The sequence below is a fragment of the Danio rerio genome, chromosome 2 (genome assembly GCF_052040795.2).
Source record: "Danio rerio strain M-AB ecotype USA chromosome 2, GRCz13ab, whole genome shotgun sequence".
Lineage (NCBI taxonomy): Eukaryota > Metazoa > Chordata > Actinopteri > Cypriniformes > Danionidae > Danio > Danio rerio.
Window position 1 is genome coordinate 18,960,001 of NC_141022.1, and position 23,109 is coordinate 18,983,109.

The following is a 23,109-nucleotide window of genomic DNA, read 5'->3' on the forward strand; positions in this document are numbered from 1 at the left end:
CCACTTCAGCCTACTGTGTGAGACATCCACATTTTATTTACTTCAGACTTTCATGTCATGATCCTGCAAAAGTGATAGGAAGTAAGAAAGAAGAGCAGCGTGCGAACAACAGGGGGGTTTGAAACCATTTAATAACACTAGATCTCCCTTGAAGGACATCAAAGCAAGACGTGAGGTTGGTGTGCCATTTAAATAGTGGAAAATGTTGCACTAATTAGTGTCTTAATGACTATTAATTATGAAAATAATAACTTAATATAAAAATGAACTTTACTACACCCATATTGGTTCATAAAATTGTCAATGCATGACTGCGCCCAGCAGGCTATTCAGCAAATTGTTCAAAGGTAGATCTATATAGCATACCTACAAACACAGCAAGTGTTCAAAATACAACTTTTCCACTAAAACAAACGTTAGTATATCTATATAAATATCTATAGAATAAATGTAAAATAAACTCAGTCCATTTATCACTGAACAATCCATTTATCTGCCACCAGAAGAAGATGCTGGATGTCCCCCTGAATGACATCACAGAAACATTTATCAGAATCATTCTGGATATCTGGACATATGTACTGTAAGATTTATGTCATTTCTAGTTCACCAAAAGGATATTGAATGTGTTTATCTCTTTTACTTACTAGCCAAACCTACAGACATATAGACAGACAGCAGACAGAGATATAGGCACACGGAGAAAGGTATATTCAGACAGACAGACAAACAGACAGACAGACAGACGGTGTTTATTAGATAGCCTGCTTGAAATTGAACAAGGGGACATGAGATACACATTTGAACATGTTAATTACTACCAAGTAGAAGCAAAGACTGATAAAGCGAACAGACATAAATCCATGGTGGAAATATGTCATGTGTGTAAATCAGTTCTACAGTATCTGGGATTTACAGTACAACCCAGCACAAGTGATGATTTTACGTTTGTCTGTCTGTAAGGTTTGCTCTCATTTCTAATCCCAGTAGTCATCAAATCCAAGATAAGCAGGAAAACATGTATCATGACCTGATGATGTCATTGAAGACCACACCTTCTAGCAGCTGAATTTGACCTCTGTGAAGCATCAGTGCTATTTCTTTGCTAGATATCATTTGAACATGATCCTGCTGTAGTCAGTGTTGAAAATGTACCTGACTAAAACCCAGTGGAATTATTTAAGAGCTCCGGGATTCGTGTGCAGCGCGGTGCATAGAAAGTGGTGCTGGTGATTTAGAGCAGGTGCTCATAAAAAGCAAGACAAACCTTTGTGCCAGCTTATTCAGCTGACTTCAGATGAGGCCTACAGCTTTGATACAGTTCACATTATTTCATGCAATATCCTTCCTAATAAAATAATAATTCCTTTAAACAACTACTATGAAATAATGTCTGTGTCCGAAACCTTTAAAGGGGTGGTACACTACAATTTCATATTTTAAACTTTAGTGTAATGTAGCTGTGTGAATATAAACAAAATCTCTGAATGTAATACTCTCAAAGTTCAATGCAAAGGGAGACTTTGGCTTTAACAGAGTAAGTTTAGCAAGGCCTACAGCGAACAAACTTTGGGAACTACAAAAATTAGGCCAGAGGCACTTAAATGTTATATCAGAGAAAGGTACAATGCCGTCCAAATGCTGCTATTTCCACAGTGCTTGTTCGGTTTCTGTATTTGGGCTGCCAAAAAATATGAAACAAAGAGAGAAATGCTAACAATTTGCAAAATGCACAATGGATCATGCTTAATTTCATTTAATTATTATTTTCCCTTTAGCTTAGTCCCTTTATTTATCAGGGGTCACCACAGTGGAATGAACCACCAACTTATCCAGCATCTGTTTTACACTGCAGATGCCCTTCCAGCTGTAACTCAGTACTGGGAAACACCCATACACACGTATTCACACACATACACTATGGCCTATTTAGTTTATTAAATTCACCTATACTGCATGTCTTTGGACTGTGGGGGAAACTGGAGCACCTGGAGGAAACCCACGCAAACATAAGCAGAACATGCAAACTCCACACAAAAAAACATGCTTGATTCATTGAAGTGTATTAGATTTACACGTTTTTAAAAGTGTGATGTCGAGCTGTTCTGTCACACAGAATGGACATGTAAATTCATCTTTTAACTTAACCTTTGAGCCTAAACAGTCAAATACATGCAAAAGATGTGTTCAAGCAGGTGTTTAGTGGTTATTTACATAAACACTTGTTTTTATGAGAATGAAAATGCATTTTGTAGTAAATAGGATCTGTAAGGCTCTTAGCTGGCTATATTCCTGCTACATCATCCTTTCAGCTCAACATTATTAATCAAATAACAAAACACAAGGACAAAATCACTCACTGATCTTAACTGGAAGACTTTTGTAGTTTGAATAAAAAAACAAATCAAGTTTAATTCTCACAGTCAAAAGTATGCTTCTGCATAATATAAAAAATGGACATTGCAATATTTTGTTTTGCTGCGATATTGTCACAATCAGCAGTGATTCAGGGTTGTAGATCGCTGGGAATCATTCAATTTCACTGAGTACTACAAATCCATAACCAAATGGACTACAAATCCTTTTATGCACCACACACTCACACCTGTTCTGGTTTTCCACTGATTGCTAACACACACACAGCTGACTTTAAAAGCAGCACAGACACACACACACCAGTCTTGTTTCTCTGTTAGTGTAACATTTGTAAGCGTTCGTTGTCTAGTCTATCCTGTGTTTTGATCCTCACCTTTTTTTCCGTTTGTTAATGATACTTAGCTGTCTGTACCGACCTCTCGCCTGGTCCTTGACCATGACTTTGGATTGCTCTGGATGTACTTGTTTGACCCTGTACACCAGGATTGTCCGAACTTGGTCCTGGAGGGCCGGTGTCCTGCTGAGTTTAGCGCTAATTTGCTTCAACACACCTGCCATGAAGTTTATAGTATATGTAGTAAGAGCTTGATTAGCTAATTCAGGTGTGTTTGTTTAGGGTTGAAGCTAAACTCTCCAGGACACTGGCCCTCCAGGACTGAGTTTGGACACCCCAGCTCTAAACTGTTGCTTGACTGACTCTCATAATAGACATGCATTTGGATCCCCAACTCAGTTGTCAGTGTCCATTACATTACAGATATATATATATATATATATATATATATATATATATATATATATATATATATATATATATAGATTATATGTATATACATATATGTATATATATACATATATATATATATATATATATATATATATATATATACATATATATATATATATATATATATATATATATATATATATATATATATATATATATATATATATATATATATGATTATATAATTTCACCAGATGATTTAAATAGCTCTATTTCAGAGATTTCTAAAGAACTTAAAAAAAAAATTCTAAAGATTTCATTAATTTAGATCAACTGAGAAGATCAAGTCTTTTTCTATGCAGTGCATCAACATAAAATATAATAAATTGCAAACATACATATAATATAACTTTGACAGAGCAAAAATAAAAGGTTAAATAAAAAGTGCTTTATGGTTTTCTGGGGAGTGTATGAGTACATTTTTAAAATAATATTTATTAATATAGTCCTGCGATGTATGTATGTATATATATATATATATATATATATATATATATATATATATATATATATATATATATATATATACACACACATACACACACACACATACACAAATACAAATAATAATATGAAGTCCTAGTTGAGATAAATCTGCCCTCATTCTCTTCCCCAGGTCTAGGATTAGTTTTTCTTTTTCAATCTAGGCTTTCATTTTATACAATTGCTTGAATTGTAAGTATACAAATGTGACTGCTACATTCAGAAATCACTGAATGAACTGATATAATCTAAACATAATCTTACCCGCCTGTTTAGTTCTAAATCACATGATCTAAAACCCTTCAAAATGCAATGAAGCCCAAGCGGTTAAACATACCCTCATTCCTGCAATTTGTTTAAACTATTAAGAATCTCATAAAAAAAGGGCAAAGCATGATGAATCAGCGAACTAAATAACAAGTGGTTTCTTGTCCATAATGAGGAGGTGATGAGCAGCTTATGTAACGCTCCCCTGCTGAGAAAGACTGAATTTAAAGCTGTGCTCTGAAGACTCTCGAAGAACACTCAGAGAACCTGAAATTCACTGGAAAAAGACCTTTACCCAATAAACTCTTGTCACAGTCCTCTTGTGCATTTTAATCAACAGCAGCCTGTTTACCAAACAATGATATATTATTTATTAGTGGTTGCATAGCCTAAACAGACACAACTAGTGAAACATAAAGAAGCTGTTTTCTCCAAAACATGTTTAAAGGACAAACTTGAGCCGAGCATTTGCTACAGTATACAAAACAAAATAATTGATGTGAAAATTATATATGACAAATAATTATGCGACTCATCAAAAGGACTGTACATGCCTTTTTAACTCACATTTAATCACAGTGATATTTTTAATTTATGATAATATCGTAATTGTTCTTTTAATTATGTGCAGCTGACATTATCAAGTACAGAACGTTTAAATAAAACAAAGGAAAACACATTTTGAGATTTCAAAAGCTTTCACTGCGTCATGAAGCCTTTTAGAGTACATTAACTCATTAAATGACTCAGGGAATCACTCATTATTATAGGGATTTGAATGCCACCAAATGGCATTTTTATTCATTGACAAGCCTAAAGCACTAGCACAAAAACATAACAAAATATGCAAAATATGAATTATAATTAACACAAAACATCACCTAAACTACTGAGATATCATTTTTCAGTGTCATGTTCAAATACTGTCGCTGACTCTGACTGATATATAATGTTTAAACGTGTCAAGGAAGTGAAAACTGGATATTGGCATAGTTGAAAATGACATATCGTGAGACTCAAACACAATTTTCCCACATCTCATCAGGAAATATGGATCAAACATTTATTTTTCACCACAACAAAGAAGGCATAAGGTTTATTTAATTGTATAATTTGTTTAACGTGTATTTTGTCAAATTTGCCATGTACATTTGTACTGAGGCAACATACGCACGTAAACTGTTGGTCCATTTTTTCGGTTAGAATTCTAATTTAGCCTATATTTTATTTTAAAAAATGTGTTTGCTAAAAATTAATACATTACAAATGGCTGATTACTACACTGTAAAACCCAAAAAGTTAAGGTAACCAAATCGCTTGAGGAGACCGATTGCTACAAACCATTTGAGTTACTAGTCTATATAAGTATTGTGAACTTACTCCAATTAAGTTGAAGTAATGAGGTTTTTATTTAACTCATTACATTCAACACCTAGTTCAAAACTCCACTCAAATGAGTTGAATTTACTTTTAGTCAATTCTGAGTTAACTACACTAATTTTATTTGATAATTAGTTTGGTTTTTCAGTGTAGTGGAAAATTGTAATGTGATAACATAAAATTTTTTTTCATGTAAAAAGTAATCAGAATATTTTTCTTTGGAGTTACTTTTAATACTTCTAAAACCTATAAAAAAAATAAATAAATAAACCGAAGCGCTTTCATGGATTTAATATTTATGAAAACATTACAATGAATTTAACATAACAGATTGAAATATTCAAAAGATTTAAAGAGATAAATCATTTAATTAATCAAGTAAATCCATCTACTTGTTCCAAAAACTGTTGGTCTATATTTTTTTGTTCTTTTGAACACAAAACAAGACATTTTTGAAGAAAACTGATACCTGTAACCATTGACTTTCATAGTAGGAAAAACGGTAACACTTTACAATAAGGTTCATTAGTTAATGCATTTACTAACATAAACTAATCATGAACAACACTTATACAGCATTTATTAATCATAATTGAACATTTACTAATGCATTTTTAACATCCAAGTCCATGCTTGTTAACATTAGTTAATGCACCATTAGTTAACATGAACTAACAATGAACTACTGTATTTTCATTAACTAACGTTAACTAACATGAACAAATACAATAGTAGATGTATTGTTCATTGTTTGTTCATGTTAGTAAATGCATAAATTAACATTAACTAATGAACCTTATTGTAAAGTGTGACCGGAAAAACATACTATGTCTGCGGTGGCAGAGACAACTGTAAATGCTCACATGTTGAATACAAGAAAACTGGAATACATGCGCAAGCCACACACCTCCACTGGAAATAACAAAATGCACACACAAAGGACTCAATATGTGAATGGCACCATAAGTAGCTATGATTCTCTTCACATTTTCAGAGGTTACCTTCACTCCCAATCTTCCACAAATCCTATTTAGTCTATTTTAGGCTGTTTTTTCGTCGTTGAATGCTTTCTGTTCAAAAGCTTGAGCAAGATGCTGGTCGAGTTAAATAAAAATGTTGAAAGTTTCTTAAAAACTGGAGATAAACTGCATTTCACAGCAATATTTTTATTTTTACGCTTAACAAAATCAAAGTAATAACTGTATTTCCACTTGCAGAAGCAACCACTCTCGTTAGCTGCTATTTGAGCACTCTTTCAGCTTGCATTCACCAGCAATTTAAAAGTGAATGCTCATTTAAAAAAACAAAAGTAACTGACTTTACACTGACTTTAGTAACTGTAATCACATTACACAAGTTTAAAATGTATTTCATGCATTACTAAGTTCCCAAATATGTAATTAGTAACTCTTTACACCCAACTTTGTCAACAACATATAACTTAAGAGCAAACTAGCTTGTCTTACTTATGTTTTGTTTCCAGTCCAAATACCTAAAAATTCCTAAATCAAGAAGCATTTTCTAGACACGCAAAAATACTTTCTTGTTTTAAGACAAAATATGCCAGGGATATGACAAAATGAAGTGAGTTTTTCTTTACAAATGAGTAAGCAAATAATCTTGTGTTTCCTTTTGACATAAGATCAATTTTCTTACCCCATTGGCAGATTATTTAGCTTGTTTTAAGGAAAAACTCACTTCATTTTAGCATAATATTTCTTAAAACAAGACAATACTTTTTGCTTGTCTAGAAAATGCTTATTAATGCAATTTTTTAGATTTTTGGAATAGAAACAAGACTAATATCTAAGTTAAAAAAGAATTTTATTGCAGTGCAGGTTTAAAAAATCTAATATAATATGTCCTACGGTCTCAAGATTGACCAAACTGATTGCACATAAAGCTTGCTTTGACATGCGTCCAATTACTGTCACATCAACCCTGACCAAGATCCATAGAGATAATGCCTAAAGTTATCACAGAGATCCTAAAGCCTAAAGTCATAACAACCAAAAAGCACCATGAGGAAAAGCACAGGCTGTGGTCTGAATGAATGAGCTAAAACCCCTCTGCTTCACAATATAGGCAGCTAATGCATGGTCTTTGAGTTGAGCTTGCATTCCTCAGCTGTTATCTCTCTCGTTCTCAGTGTCTGAACACTCTGGCCTTGTCTTTACTCTGGGGAAATACAGGATCTGCTGATATCTTTTATAGGCTTTATTTTCTTCTGGTGGAAGACTTCACTGTAAGACATTTTAACAGCATTAAAGCTTCATGCAACACACAATAAAATGCTTAATAATCAGTAATCAGTCATGCTATGCTACTCTAAATGAGATGCTAGGAAAAGACATGCTGAGGCCAGAAAGCTACTGAAAAACACTTAATATTGTTTGGTATGTGGTCTGTTTGGATTCGCAGATGTCCCACACAAAGCTTCCTCAAGTGTCACATGCCACAAGTCTCACATTTCTCTAAATGTTTTGCTTAATGAAGCACATAAATCTCCTACTGCACACCCTTGTTTTTTCTTCCATTAATATGGCCGTCTACTTCCCTGTCAGGCCTAATGTAATACAAGCCGATGTATTGAGTAACTGAGCATGGTATGCAATCGGCATTCTCAAACCTGTATGTCAGAAGGACAGGGGGCCTCGAGCATCAACACACACACACACACACACATCCCAAACAACAAGATGCGTGCTAACACATGCATCCACACCCATACTCTTATTCACAACGTCTAGCGCTGACTTGCCAAAACACTGTCATCTAAAGAGAAACCGGATAATCGAAATGCCTCAGGAAAACACAGATGTGAAAAACAACTCCCATTCAAGTGCAATCTGAGCTCTGATATTCCTGACGGGAGATCAGATTGGGACAGATCCCCTGTCAAACTTCTCTTCGCTTAAGAACCGTATTGTTTGGAAAAAGTGCTGTTTCACAGATCTAATTTCAGCTTGGGGTTGAGAGATACAAAAGGCCAGAAGTCCGAGCTGTTTGTGTTCATAGCATGACGTTTGACAGCTGATTGATTAAGCTTATGTCAACAAAATTATGTCTGAAATAATCAAGAACTGGCTATGCTGACTGGGCTCATGCATAAACTGCCTACTCCTGCTAAAAATAAAAACAGATCTTTTAGGGAGAACAGGGTTACGAGGATGCATTTATTGACAATCTTCATCCAACTGATGCTGTTGAATGACAATGTCTAACTTTAACTGAGTTGCAACTGAAGAGATGTTTGAGGAAGCGTTTTAAAAAGTAGGGCTGCATAATATATCGTTTGAGCATCGATATTGTAATGTGTGTCCGCATATAGTCACATCACGAGATTTGCAATTTTGAGTAGCAGTCGTGGAATAATGAAAAATCATACTTAAGTAAAAGTATCATTATTTATCCAAAAATAAAATGCAACTAGAGTAAATGTATCTGTTGTAAATATTACTATAATAATATTACTAGTATAAGTAAAAAAGTAGCACCTTAAAAAATTAAAAGAGTAGTGAGTAATATGTATTAAACTGTAAAAGTTTGATGCATATACATGCATTTTGTGCATTTATTATTGTTTTAAGGAAATTTGCCGATTTCAGTCATCATACTGTAGCCGTCCATCATCTTCTCATCAGTGACATGCAGTCTAAACAGTCCAACACTATTGTGTCTTCTTTGTCTTGATGTTGTTCTGTACGATGGAATTTTTCAATGTGTTACTTGATTGGACGGGATTCACATGACAGATTGCTAAACACTCTCAGAAATAAAAGTACGCAAGCTGTCACTGAGGTGGTACCTTTTCAAAGGGTACAAATTTGTACCTTAAAAGGTCCATATTAATATCCCAAGGGTACATATTAGTGTATAGCTAAAAAGTACAAAAGTGTACCTCTTAAAATTTATAGGTACTAATTAGGGATGCACAGATATGGATTTTTTGGCCGATACCGATAGCCGATGATTCTTCAGACTTGGAGGCCGATAGCCGATATATATAGGCCGATAATTATAAATATTTCAAAATGTTATATTTTTATACAGCAAACTTCATAAAAGCTGAAACTCTGCTCTTTTGAACTGAATAGCCTATACTCAAAGCAAAAAAGCTATGAATTCAAAATTATATATTCAATTATATATAACCTATATTCACGATTTCACATAAATCAGCATGCAAAAATACATTATTTCATTTTCTTCATAGCAAATTAACATGCAAATTGACTGTTGCATAAAACTAAAAAGGTTAAATAACAAAATGGGATTTAATTAACAAGCAAGTTAAATATATTTTAAATAAGATGAAAATTAAAGAGCTAAGGACTAAAACCAGCTCAAATGTTCTTGAATAAAACAGGTTACAGTAATGTACATGTGTACAAATGTCATGTCCGAAAAAGCCTTTTTTTAGAGGTGTTTTGACAGTTCAGAGATAGTGATAAGCTAGATACAGAATGTATTATTTTTAAAAATGCAACATAAATTCATTCTATTTGGCGTTTTAGATTCTTTTGAACACATGTAGCATCAATGCTTCTGTGTTCGTTCTTGCTGTCAATCGTGGGGAAAATGATCAATAAAAAGTTTATGATAAATCGCTGTGAGGGCGCAGATTTGCCCTCACATTTTGATACAAACTTGATCATTGAGCTCAGATGACTTTATGACAAACACAGAGCAGAATATAAAGACAGAACGTGTGGCCCGTATGCTGGATTCAGTGACCGGTGCACCTAGGCTCTCCCATGTTGATCTGTGAAGGCTCAAGATCTATGTATGTGTGGAGGCTGTCAGATCTATGTGCGTGCGCGCGTGCGGTGAAAGCTCTCGCTCGCTCATTATAATCAATATGCATATTCCGATTAAACTGAATACAATCTTACATCAACAACACATGGGAAGCAATGCGTTGATAATGACAAATAATTATATTAGATTAAAAACCTTCCGTAAAGTTTTTGTTTAGCGCGTCACGTGTGCAGGTCAGTTTGGTGTGTGTGTACGTATGTGTGTGTGTGTGTGTGAAGCGAAGAGGCAGAGACAGAAAAGAGGAGTGCTTTTTTCGGGTCCTCGTTCATTCACCGGCTGCATCTAAAAGAAGTAACCCCGAAACTAATATTATTCGGCCCTGGAGTAATAAGTAAATCTCCCTGCTATCTCTAACACAACAAAGACGGAGCAGGAAAGGCTTTCATATGTAATATTTTTTCCTGAGGCGATTTGAAGCAAAATACACAATGGCACTCAATCAAACATATCTACAATGATAAGGATAATGGTTACTTACTGAGTTATTAACGCACAGCAATACCACGTGAAGAAAGGATGGACTTTGAAGGAATAATCAGTGTGAGGAAAGATCCATAAACAAGTCTGAACATGTTCCGCCCACGTGTGCACGGTAACAATTACGTAATTTATCGGCTTAAAGATATCGGCCTAATTTAGACATCGGATCGATAATGATAATCTTAAAAATAACATTTATCGGCAGATAACGATATGGCCTCCGATATATCGTGCATCCCTAGAACTAATACATACTTTTGAGGTACTTTTATGGAACCTTTAAGTACAAATGTGTACCTTTTGAAAAGGCACCACCCCAGTTAAAGCTTTTGTACCTTTATTTCTGAGAGTTTACTTTAGCCAATCACCATAGACAAGAAAAAAATTGTGACTGCAGGTTGAAGGAAAATATTGGAGTAAAAGTATTAATACAGAATTCAAAATATACTCAAGGAAAAGTAAAAGTACACATTTTTAAAACTACTTAAAGTATCATTTCTGAGAAAAACTACTCAACTACCGTAATTTGATTATTTGTCATTTCTTTTGTTACCCCTCTGTTGAGTATGGATTATAGATGAGCAGAGACCACAGGTCAAAACACATGAGATTTGTTTAAACACTGCAGATTTCAACCACAACAGAGTGAAAATTTATCATCTGTATGAGTGTTTAGGGCCTATGACTATGTGTGCATTTTAGGGGAGTTTAAGGCATTTTAATAGTGCATAAAGAAGATAATAAAGATTAATGTTATATAATTATTTATATGATGAAGACTATGCAATGTTATTTTACATTTACTTATTTAATTTCTGTACTCGAACACTGTTTCTCTGCTCATAAAACCATAAAAAAAAATTATTTCACTTTAATATTTGCTCTGTTGTGTTTATCTATGACTGTAGTTTGATTATTATATGCATTTAGTCATTTATATAGAAATATTGTTATAATTCACTCTATTACAAAATCATTCCAGTCCATCTAAATTAATGACTTCCCAAATCAAGCTATTTAAGTGAAACATTTAACTATTCAAGTGAATTTATATTGCATCATATTTTGCAGAGAAAAAAAATTATTGCAATGTCTAATTTTTCCAATATCGTGCAGCCCTAATGTAAAGTAAATTCACAGATAGAAAACACTTTAGCAACAGCAACACTCCCATGTACTAGACATGCACTATGCATGCTCAAGACCATCTTTTCAAAGACTTTAACTTTGGGACAAGCCAATGATGGTGTTTTCCAAAATGTTTTTAGATTTATGTGTTTTCAGTCACAAAAATGCCAATGTCATGTAAACAAACAAGCAAAATGTATAAAAGCTTTCCTGTTTTTGACTGAAATCATTTGCTACGTCCAAATAGTATTTGAAAACAGAATTAGTATGTCCCTAATCAAACACAGCTGATCCAATTAATCAAGCCATTTAAGATTAGAGACTATTAAGCAGGTGTGGGGATGCTTGGAGCTAAACTATTCAGAGCTGTGGTCCTTCAGGAATTGAGTCTGAGACCACTGGTCTATACTATTTCCGGTAACAATTTAAAGTGTTGAACCATCCATACTCTAACCGCTAATATTGGCCAAAGTACATTGCGTGTTGAAAGAAGGCATGGGCCAGTATGATTCTGACAGTTTGATAACCTTGGATAAAAGTATTACAGTTTTTACGGTATTGTAATTACTGCTTTAAAATATTGATTTAATAAGAATATTTAACTTTTTCTGCTTTGAACACAATATATTTTATTTTAAAACTTTTAAAATATTTTGGAGCAGTAAACATGTCAGGCTAAATAATTCAATTGAATCATTGACTTCTGCTGTCTTCCTTAGTTTCAAAACACAGATTTCATTACAATTTAAAACGGCATCTTTGGATATATTTTCGAGACTGTTGTAAATCCTTTTCCACACAGCTGTAAAACCTTGAAAACTTTAGTAAAGTTTTCTGTATGACTATTAATTAATATGCAGCCAACTGGAAAATATTTATATTATATTTTATCTGCAACAACAATGTGTACTATTAAGATATGTGTGGACATTAACTTCTGAATGCATAATTATCCAAAGACCTAATGAGATTTCTCTTCATGAAAGACTCTTGTATGTCAGATTATCCTGCTGCTGCTTCTCCAATAAGGTAGGTAATTAAATAAGAAGATGATTGACAGGGGACGTAAGTAAGCAACATTTAGTAACAATCTGTTAACACGGAAGTAGTATGTCCCAAAGCTTGCATACTCTTCTGTTCCAAACTTCCTTCACAAAAATACATACCTTTAGGCCGTAGTATAAATATTGGAATTGGGACACAGCAATTGACTTGTAAACACCAAAACCTTTAGATTGATGGAAGAAGTTCTGGTCTGAGTAGCAGCTTTTACTGGTCAGGGATAACCCACGGGCCGCCTGACTGGTATACCCAGCCTAATTTTCGGAGTCCCTGTTGATTATCATCATAGGTCATTCATGCATTCATTTTTTTTTTCTTTCATTCATTTTACTTCAACTCAGTCCACTATTCATCATGGTTCACCACAGCAGACTGAACCGACACACTATTCCGACATTTTTTTAAGCAGCCGATGCCCTTCCAGCCACAATTAGGTACTGGGAAACACCCATTCACACTCACATTCACAAAAACTTATACATACAGCCAATTTACCTTTTTCAATTCACCTATACTGCATGTCTTTGGACTGTGAGGGAAACTGGAGCACCCAGAGGAAACCCATGTGAACACAGGGAGAACATGGAAACTCCACACAGAAATGCGTGGTTTACCTCCGGGTTCCCCAGTTTCCCCCCAAAGTCCAAAGACATGCAGTATAGGCAGGGCCAGATTATTAACATATTAGGCCCATAACATATTATCATCATAATTTTCCACCATTTGATTTATATTTGATTTTTATATATTTTTTTCTATTTTATTAAAATAGGCCTGCAAGTATAAATTAACACATGACATAATATGAACTTTAAAGTTCAAACAAGCTGCAAAAGTCAGCAGAAAAAAACAAAAAACATTTGCAATACTTTCTTAATTAGTTATTTATAATAATTACGTTAAATAGGGGTTTACCTTTAAAAGGGTTTAAACCATAAATCTCTAATGATATAATATCTTTAATATCTACGCGTCAAATATCCAAAATAGCTTATTGTGGTATTCTGAGTTACAGAAGGTTAGCATCCTTATTTTATTTATTGATTGATTTATATATTTTTTGCTTCAGATATATTGTCTAATGAAAGCCAGTGCTAATATTTCATTGCTCCATTTTTTTACTGTCGTTTTCACAAAAGGGGCAAAGTAAACATTGATAAAAAAAGCTTACTTTCTACAGTTAGACTTACTGTTAAGCATAACCGTGTATTTACTTGAGATAGATACTCCACAGAGATGGATATTTTGATAACTCCTTGTGTAGGCTATTTGATTTGTTCGCACACTGTCTCGGTTATAGTGTGATGGAAGGATTGTGCGGGCAGGCGCCAGTTCGAGTCCAACTGTAATCGTCGCGCGGCTGAGACAACGCTTCAGTTATGGGTCCATTCAGTACGATTACGTCTATCCCAGCATTATCGATGCGAGAAAGTATAAAGCAAAGAGCTGTTTCTCGCGTCATATCGGAAATTAATTTTTCAGCCAACCAACGGCCCCCTTTTTCCGTGGACCCTTCAGCCCCACCTAGCCCTATGTATAGGTGAATTGGATTGGAATTGTAGTGTATAAGTGTGTATGTAAATAAGAGGGTTTATGGGTGTTTTCAGTACTGAGTGTTCATTGGGTTTTCTCAATATTGGGTTGCCGCTGGAAAAGCATTTGCTTCAAAAACATATGCAAGAGTAATTGGCAGTTTTTTCCACTGTGGTGACCCCTGATAAAGCAGGAAATAAGATGAGGAAAAGTAAATGAGTAAGTGAGTGAGCGAGTGAGTGAGTGAGTGAGTGAGTGAGTGAGTGAGTGAGTGAGTGAGTGAGTGAGTGAGTGTGCGTGTTAGTGAGAGATTGCATCTTAAAAAATATTAAACTAAAATTAAATTATATGTAAATTAAAACTTATTACTATTCTGGCAAAATGTAATATTTATACAGAATTATATTATGTACTCTCAATCTCATGACTTTTTTCTATGTTGTTGATTTTTTGTTTGTTTTTTAATTTAATTGTTTTTGTTAAAATTTTAGCATAGATTTTACTCAAATTTGACACTTATAGCATACAACAAAAATGCCCAAACTAGGCCCATGGTCACCTTTGATTTGGCCCGCTATCCCACCTGAGAATGGTTTAGAGATTGTCATTTCAATTTTAATGTACCCTTTGTTTTGTTTGTTTCATTGTTAAGCTACAAAAAAAGCTCTCTGAAATTAAATGTCTCAATTAAAAGGGTAGAAATGAATCAGATTTAGTTTAAAATGTACATATGACAGATAGAGTACAATGCACAGACTTTGGTGAGTGAATCAAGGCAAAGGCAGATTCTGCTTGAGTAGTGTATTCAGCATTGAAATGTTATAAATGTGATTGCTTATGTTTTCATTGGAATAAGTATTTAATTCAAAAAGTTATACTCCATTAGGTGATACGATTCAAAGTAAAGTTTTCTATTTTTTTTTTAATATTATGAAAAAAAATCATATGAATGAAGAAATGACAGATGGCAACTTTAATATAAAATAGTTTGATATATTTATTTTCGGCCCACGGCTATCAATGAGATTTGGTTTCTGGCCCGTCATACAAAAAAGTTTGGGCACCCCTGGCATAGAAGGATTATATGTGATCACTACTGTAACTGTTATTTCGATTTGATTTAGATAAATGAATTCTTTAAATTTGAACATTCTATTTAATCTAAAGACATTTGTAATGTTTTTCAGTAGAGTTTTTAATATCATCCAACAATCTGAAAAGCCAGTGTTTTTGTGATATAAAGTGTCTCCCAAATTACCTTTAAGTTCCTGTATGCAAACCATGCAGATACCATACATTTCTTTGGTTTTCAATACAGTCGTCCAAGTTTAGTATGCAGTAGTGCCTTGAGAACCAGGAACACTGACAACAAAAATGTCTTGCATTCACTAGAAGCCAATGGCAGCATGTAAAAGGTCTTCCTCCTCTGCAGTGACAGTGACAGTAAATTCATCTAGATGTGCTCTTTTCTCTCTTTCTGTTAAAGCTAGGCATTGATCAAGCCAAAAAAACAACAACACTTGTCTTGTTGTGCCACTGAAAATCGTTTTTTAAACTGAACCTCCCCAAATCCATGACAACAGTGAAGACGCTGCCAACACTGCCTTCCAAGTGCGAGAGTCCACTCATGCACACTAACACAGCAGCCGGTGAAGCTTCACTGACTCACAGGGAGAAAGTCCAGGGCTGATCTGGGCGTCCTTCATTTAATCAAACACATATGTGATCTCCAGATACAAGCTCGAGGATATGACCGAACTGCTGTTATGGGAAGTCGATCAGACTTTTGACAAGGGGTGTAACAGTGCACGGAAATGACGGGTTGTTTGTACTTCAGTATGTTTTTGGAAGGAGGAACTGAACGTGTAACCAACAGATTAAGTGAAATGTTTGGTTTGAAATTATCATTTAATTAAAATGAAAAAATAAAAAGGAAAATATTTGAAAGAAAGGTGAGACTCCGTTTCTTGTGGAAAGAAACAAAACATAACGCTTGTTACAGTTATTGGATGGAAGCTGTTATATAATGTCCAGTGAAGTTTTATTTATGAATCAACTGTAAAAGACCATTCTTGAGATTTAAAGTAAAAGTTCACCTAAAATGTATTTATAAATAGTTTATAAAGACTTTTGACTTCAAGACTTCAGCGTCTTCCTTCAGTTGAACACTAAAGAAGATATTTTGAAGAATGTTGGAAGCTATTTGACTTCAACTTTATTATTTTTTTCCTATGGAAATGAATGGCTGCTGGTTTCCATCATGAGTTCAAAATATTTTATGTTCAACAGAAGAAAGAAGCTCACCTTTGGTGTATGTTTTTCCAGTTTTTGAAGCAAACGTAGACATACAGTATACAGCAGAGATGCCCAAACTAGGGCCCTGGGGCCAAAGTTGGCCCAAACCTTTGATTTGCCTCATCAAAAAAGAGAGGGAGAATGATGGGCATGGTAACCTTTGTTTGTTTGTTTTATTGTTTAAAGCTAACTGAAACTAAATGTTTCAATTAAATGATGTAAATTAATCAGATTTTGTTCAAATGTGCAAACTGTCACCTGTGACAATGCAGAGACTTTGGTGAGCAAATCAAGTAAAAGGCAGATTCTGCTTGACTAGTGTATTCAACATGAAAATTTCAAATATTATTAAATGAATTAGGAAATTACTCATGGCAACTTTTATGTTTACTGTACAGGGCTCAACAATAAGGACTGCCCGATGGCCCGGGGCCAGCGTGTGAGATGCTCGGGACAGTAGAAAGGATAGTTACTGGCCCGATCGGGCCACTGCTGCATTGTCACTAAAGTTTAATTTATCTGTGACTATTTTTCAATTGCGTGCAAATACAGTCTTAGAATTGAGAAACAGTTTGTGTTTTTAAGCCTTCAAATGCTACCTTCTCAGCTCCTCTTATCTGATTGGTGTTGTGAGCACGTTATTTTTTTCCGTATCAACCAGTACAGCAAAGAGACAGCAACATGGTGGCAACATTAAATGATGATGCTAAAGGAAAACATTTGTTTCTAAAGTCTTGGAAGCAGACGTTTACGCGGATACACCATGACAAAAAAAAATTAAGTGATGTTTTGTTCAGTTTGCCATCAGTTTGGCAGGTCAGCCATCTTTTGTTTCAAAACACTTTGAATTTTGCTCATTATACATTATTAACATTTTTTAAATATTTACATTTTAAATTTACAAACATTGACATTTTTATTTGTGGCTGAGAATAACGTTTATTTTATTTTATAAAAAAAATATTTTCTCTCAATGTTATTTGCTTTTTGGCTCTTCATACAAAAAAGTTTGGGCACCCCTGGTATACAGAATCAACTATTAATTTTAAAAGTGTATTACAGCAATTCCATGCAAATGTCAACTTTGCCATGAAAAAGTTTTCACCAAAATAGTGAAACCGTTCATTCATTCATTAATTTTCTTGTCGGCTTAGTCCCTTTATTATTCTGGGGTCGCAACAGCAAAATGAGCCGCCAACTTAACCAGCTAGTTTTTAAGCAGCGAATGCCCTTCCAGCCACAACCCATCTCTGGGAAACATCCACACACACATTCACACACACACTCATACCCTATAAACAATTTAGCCTACCCAATTCATCTGTACCGCATGTCTTTGGACTGTGGGGGAAACCGGAGCACCCAGAGGAAACCCACGCGAAAGCAGGGAAAACATGCAAACTCCACACAGAAACACCAACTGAGCCGAGGCTCGAACCAGCGACCTAGCAACCTTCTTGCTGTGAGGCGACAGCACTACCTACTGCACCACTGCTTCGCCCTAAAATAGCGAAACCATGCAAGGTTTTTTATCCAAGCAAGTATATTACAGTACTGTAAAAGTGCTCAAAAATGTTTCTGTCAATGTTTTCAAAGAATTTTATTTGATTTACCAAAGTTACACAGGTGATAATTTCACATCTGTCACATCCATAATGAAGCTTTTTCCTCATGAATGCACATCAATGATTTTTGTTCTACAAAGGGCCACCTTTCATCATTTTGATTATCTTTTTTGGGGGTGGGGGGTTGTTTAATTTAATTCACAGAATATCTATAAAGTATATTGTATACTGTAAACTCGCTATAACTGTTTTGGTCAAATCCATAACGTTTTTTACCTGCCTCTTTTACATTTACATTGTAAATGTTTACAAACCGATATTTTTCTGATCCCATTAGTCTATGAGTAGTTGTTTTTGAAATCCAGATGTTTCAATAATGTTAACATTTACTTTTATGTTTTGAATTGCAAAAGTCGCATCCATAACACTGGAATTGCTCATTAGTATATTTACATTAATTGAGAATAATGAATGAGACTACGTTTGTATTTAAGTGCCTTTAAAAGTACCAAGTTATTAGATTTAACACTTTTTATTTAATTAATGCACATACAGTACAAAATCCAATAATAAACAGTTTCCATACTCTGTGATTCACAAATGTTTTCGGTTTATTTGTGATTATGAATTGCATTATGGGACATTGATCTCTGCTTTGTCAAGTGTCGAAAATTCAACTGCTGCTTAAAGTGACTTTTATTAATGTTAGTAATTTGAACAATATATTATACTTTATTACAATGTTTTTTATGGCAAGTTGCAATTGCAACCCAGACAATATATTAATAACTTAATAATATATAAATGTAAATGTATAAAGAAACAATATATAAATAACTTACAACTTTTAAAAATGTCAATAAAAGTCACTTTTTTAGACTTTACAACATCAAAGGTTGGTGGAGGATAGAAAAATCCATGAATCACAAAGCACACAGATTTTTGGATATTTTTTGCATATTTTGCTTATTTCTTTATATGTATACATATTACAAAGATATACGCATGTTATTACACAAGTAACGAATCACTGTAGTTACAGTACATGCATAATTACACTGTTGACTCAAATCTTACCACTTAATCAACCTTTAACACCACCTATACCTCTAAACCTGTCCTTACACCATCCTAATCCCATCTCATATTGCAACATAAAAACAAAAACAATTACAGAGACATCCGATTTAAAGTTGATTAATTAATAATTATAAAGTACTTTTCATTGTTGGTCCATGTTTACTAAAGTATTTAACTAATGCTAATGAATGGAAGTGTCATCAAAATTAAAAATCAAAGCTCATTAAAAAAAAACAGATTCTGACACCATGATCAGCTACAGCCATTTCCACCTCAAAACTCCTGACATTTCTTTCACCAAAGCAAACATTTCAAAAATGTTCCAGTGAACTCGTCCTCTATTCCAAGAAGCCAGGTTACAAGATAACCTATTAAGCGCAGCTTCAAACACACACGAAAAAGAACCGATAGCCAAAACTAGCCACCATGACAGCTTGATGTTAATCTGTCCCAACAGCCCATGACAAACACAAGGCTATGAAAAGCGGCTGAAGCGCCCTTACCTTAAAGAAGCTTCGTAGGAAGTATATAGCACTCAACATTGTGAGTGTGCTGAGGAGGGGACGCCTTCAATCGTCTTTCACTCCCCCTCTCTAACCCCCTCTCTTTCTATCCTCATGTCCCACTGAGAGTTTCTCCGGCCGCATGCTTACTTGTTGCTATTTAGGAGCGCTTTAAGACTCATCGCACAACCGGAGAGAGAGAGAGAGAAAGAGAGAGAGAGAAAGAGAGAGAGAGAGAATGAACCTGTCAAGCCATGCCATTGGTTCAAGTTCCCTGAGAATGAGCGTTCCTCTGTTCACCTCAGCTATGTAAAAACAACAGCGTGAGCCAGAGAATCCTTTAACCATTTCACTTCAACATCTTGATAGACTGAATGATGAGTGTTTAACAGACTAGCGTGAGGCTGCGGTGGACAAAAAAGGGTGTTGTGGGTGGAAAAGCATGAGGTCATTTTACTTTATTTGTTCATATTGTTGGGCGAAAGTCTGTGGAACGCCCAAGTGTCTGAGCTAATGCTTTAATCTTGCACTTCCCGCTCAGCAACGCTACCTGTGGAGCCTTAGATTTATATAAACGTGATGAGTGTGAGGTGAGAGTGTGCAGTCAAGTGGGCACACGCTCTTTCCAGAGGCCTGGTGTTTATGATAGCGGTGGGACACGTGCTGTGGAGGAGGTTTAACCCTTGAGGACAAGACTGTTTTTTTTTTTCTTTTTTAAATATTAAAGTTTAGCTGGTTAAATCTGTCGGTTTATAGGAAAGTACAACAGACAGCGAAATGAACTGCTAAAATAACAGCTCTTTTGCAAATTCAACTTTTTTTATTGGTTGACCAACAGATTCACTGTAAAAAAATGTACACTGTACAATCCAACAGTCAATTCCTCAAATGAAAAGAGTGTAGTGAACTCAAAATTGATTAAGAGTAAATTCTACTCATTTGAAAAGAGTTTTGAACTCAGTGATGAAGGTTACGAGTTCATTAAAAACCTCATTACTTCAACTTAACTGCAGTAAGCTCATATAGATTAGTTTTTAACTCAAATGATTTGTTGCAATTGGTTTCCTCAAACGGTTTGAGTTGTGTTAACTTTTTGGGTTTTACAGTGTAGGGTTCGACACAATTTATTCATGTTTTCGCAACAAAGTTAACTTAACTAATTTAAGTGGATCAACCATAAACAACTAACTTGTCCTTAAAAAGAATTGTGTTATTGCAGCTCATTTTAAATAAGTAGTCTGAACAAGCATCATTTTTGAGTGTAGTCCTGAATAAAATACACTGTAAAAAAAATCTGTTATTTTACGGTTTATTTCCGGCAGCTGGGGAGCGGGAAATAAACCGTAAAATAACGGCCCCTAAATCACAGAAATTTACTATAAAATAACAGAGGGTGAATTACAGAAATTTACCAGAAATTTAAATTTAAGTAAATTTCTGTAATTTAACGTCTCTTATTTTGCAGTATATTCTGTAATTTAATGGCCGTTATTTACATTTTTTACTGGCACCCCAGCTTTTTTTTTTTTTTTTACAGTGTAATGTCATTGGTTGAGTCTATTTAAATGAGTTCAAATGTGTTAAAAAAAAGTCACAAAATACCTACTTTTTGCTTATACTGACCAAATATTTAATTATTATTCTTGTTGTTAGAAAGGTATTCATACAGTTTTGCTTTGAGTTGCACCAATACACACAGATTACAGTCAGGGTTGTGTTGCCATCCTTTATTCATTCATATTATTCATTCGCTTGCTTTCAAGTTCGGTATAGCCCACATACATTTGTTTGGTTAATAAATGGGTGCTCTTGCAAAGTTGATGTAAACTGCCACAAAATAAGATGAAAGAATTTTGAATGAAGTGTTTTTTAGGAAACATGTTTACAGACAAGTGAAATTGATTCTGTGTGTTTGCTGACCAAATCTATGATATAACTCATGGTAACAGCAGGTGGAAACAGGGCCAAATTTCATTCAAATCAGACAATAGCTTTCCTATATTAAGCTTGGACAACTTTAATAGGGCACATTATGTGTTAATCACTAACTAACTAACTAACTAACTAACTAACTAACTAACTAACTAACACACACACACAGACACACACACACACACACACACACACACACACACACACACACACACACACACACACACACACACACACACACACACACACATATATATATATATATATATATATATATATATATATATATATATATATATATATATATTCTGCATTGTGGTTAAAAATAAAAATAAGATGCTTTAATTTTACTAGAATCTGATCATATAATTCTAATATGATGATTTAATATACAAATATATGTTTTATCATTATCAGTGTTGAAAATAGCTACATATTTTTATGGAAACCATGGAACATTTTAACTCCAATATTTGATTTTTCGAAATAAAAACATTTTTACTTTATACTTTAATTGTTTCATTGCTATTAATGATGGATTGAATTCATCATTTCATCCTTGAGGAGTCAAAAGACAAATAACATAAACTTATTGACCAATTATTGAATACCTATTGACCCAAACTGCTGAATTTTAGCCCCATCAATGCATAAAGTATTAGATTAATTTTAGTGTCAATGGTTTTCACATAATTTCAGTGTTAACATGTTGAAATCCAAATATTAAAACATATATTTTACTACAAAGTAAATTCAATGTATAAGGAAAACACACTTTAGGTATAATAAAAACACAGCAATTGCAGAATGACAAGTTACTTCTACAAAACATTTACAGTATGTTTGAATGATAATGGCATAAACAGTTCTAATTTGTCAGTTCACTTGTCAAGCTTTAGAATGGTGTACAAGTTCTTGACACAGAGCGCCCTCTGCTGTATAGATCTGGAAATATATCACTACCAGACTACCAGATTCACTGCAATGGAAACTTTATACTGTTATGAGTTTATCTGATATCATAGCATCATTTATTTATTTATTTTTTAATCTGCCCGAAATACCAGAAGCTGTGAGCATTTCATTCGATACAGCCGCACTGGTATAAAATAAATACGTTAAATTACTGGAGTGTTTCTCACTAGAAAAAAAAAAACATTTTTAAACGGATAGTTCACCCAAAATAATCATCATTTACTCACCCTTTACTCGTTTTATAATTATATTTTATTGGATTTTTCAAGAACAACCACAAAGAAACGCACACATGTACACACACATACAAACACACACAACACTGTCTCGGACAAATCCCACACAATGAGTCATTGAACAAATAATAATGACAACATAGTTTAGCAAGTGACAACAGAAAATAGAATAAAGAAGTAAAAATAAATAATTAAATGTAAAATAA

General features: G+C 34.2%; 1 protein-coding gene across 12 annotated transcripts in view; it reads right to left on the minus strand.

Moving 5' to 3' along the window:
* Nucleotides 1–23,109, minus strand: part of arhgef4 (Rho guanine nucleotide exchange factor 4) — a 160,672-nt gene that overhangs the window by 84,924 nt on the left and 52,639 nt on the right. For 4 of the 12 annotated variants that reach the window (XM_087240630.1, XM_087240627.1, XM_087240623.1 and 1 more), the window contains exon 1: nt 19,761–19,933. The exons of the other annotated variants lie outside the window; for them this stretch is intronic. In XM_087240630.1, coding sequence (XP_087096756.1) covers nt 19,761–19,799 — 39 coding nt within the window. In that variant the 5' untranslated portion in view covers nt 19,800–19,933. Of the gene's footprint in view, nt 1–19,760; nt 19,934–23,109 lie in introns of those variants that run through there. 12 annotated transcript variants of the gene reach the window in all.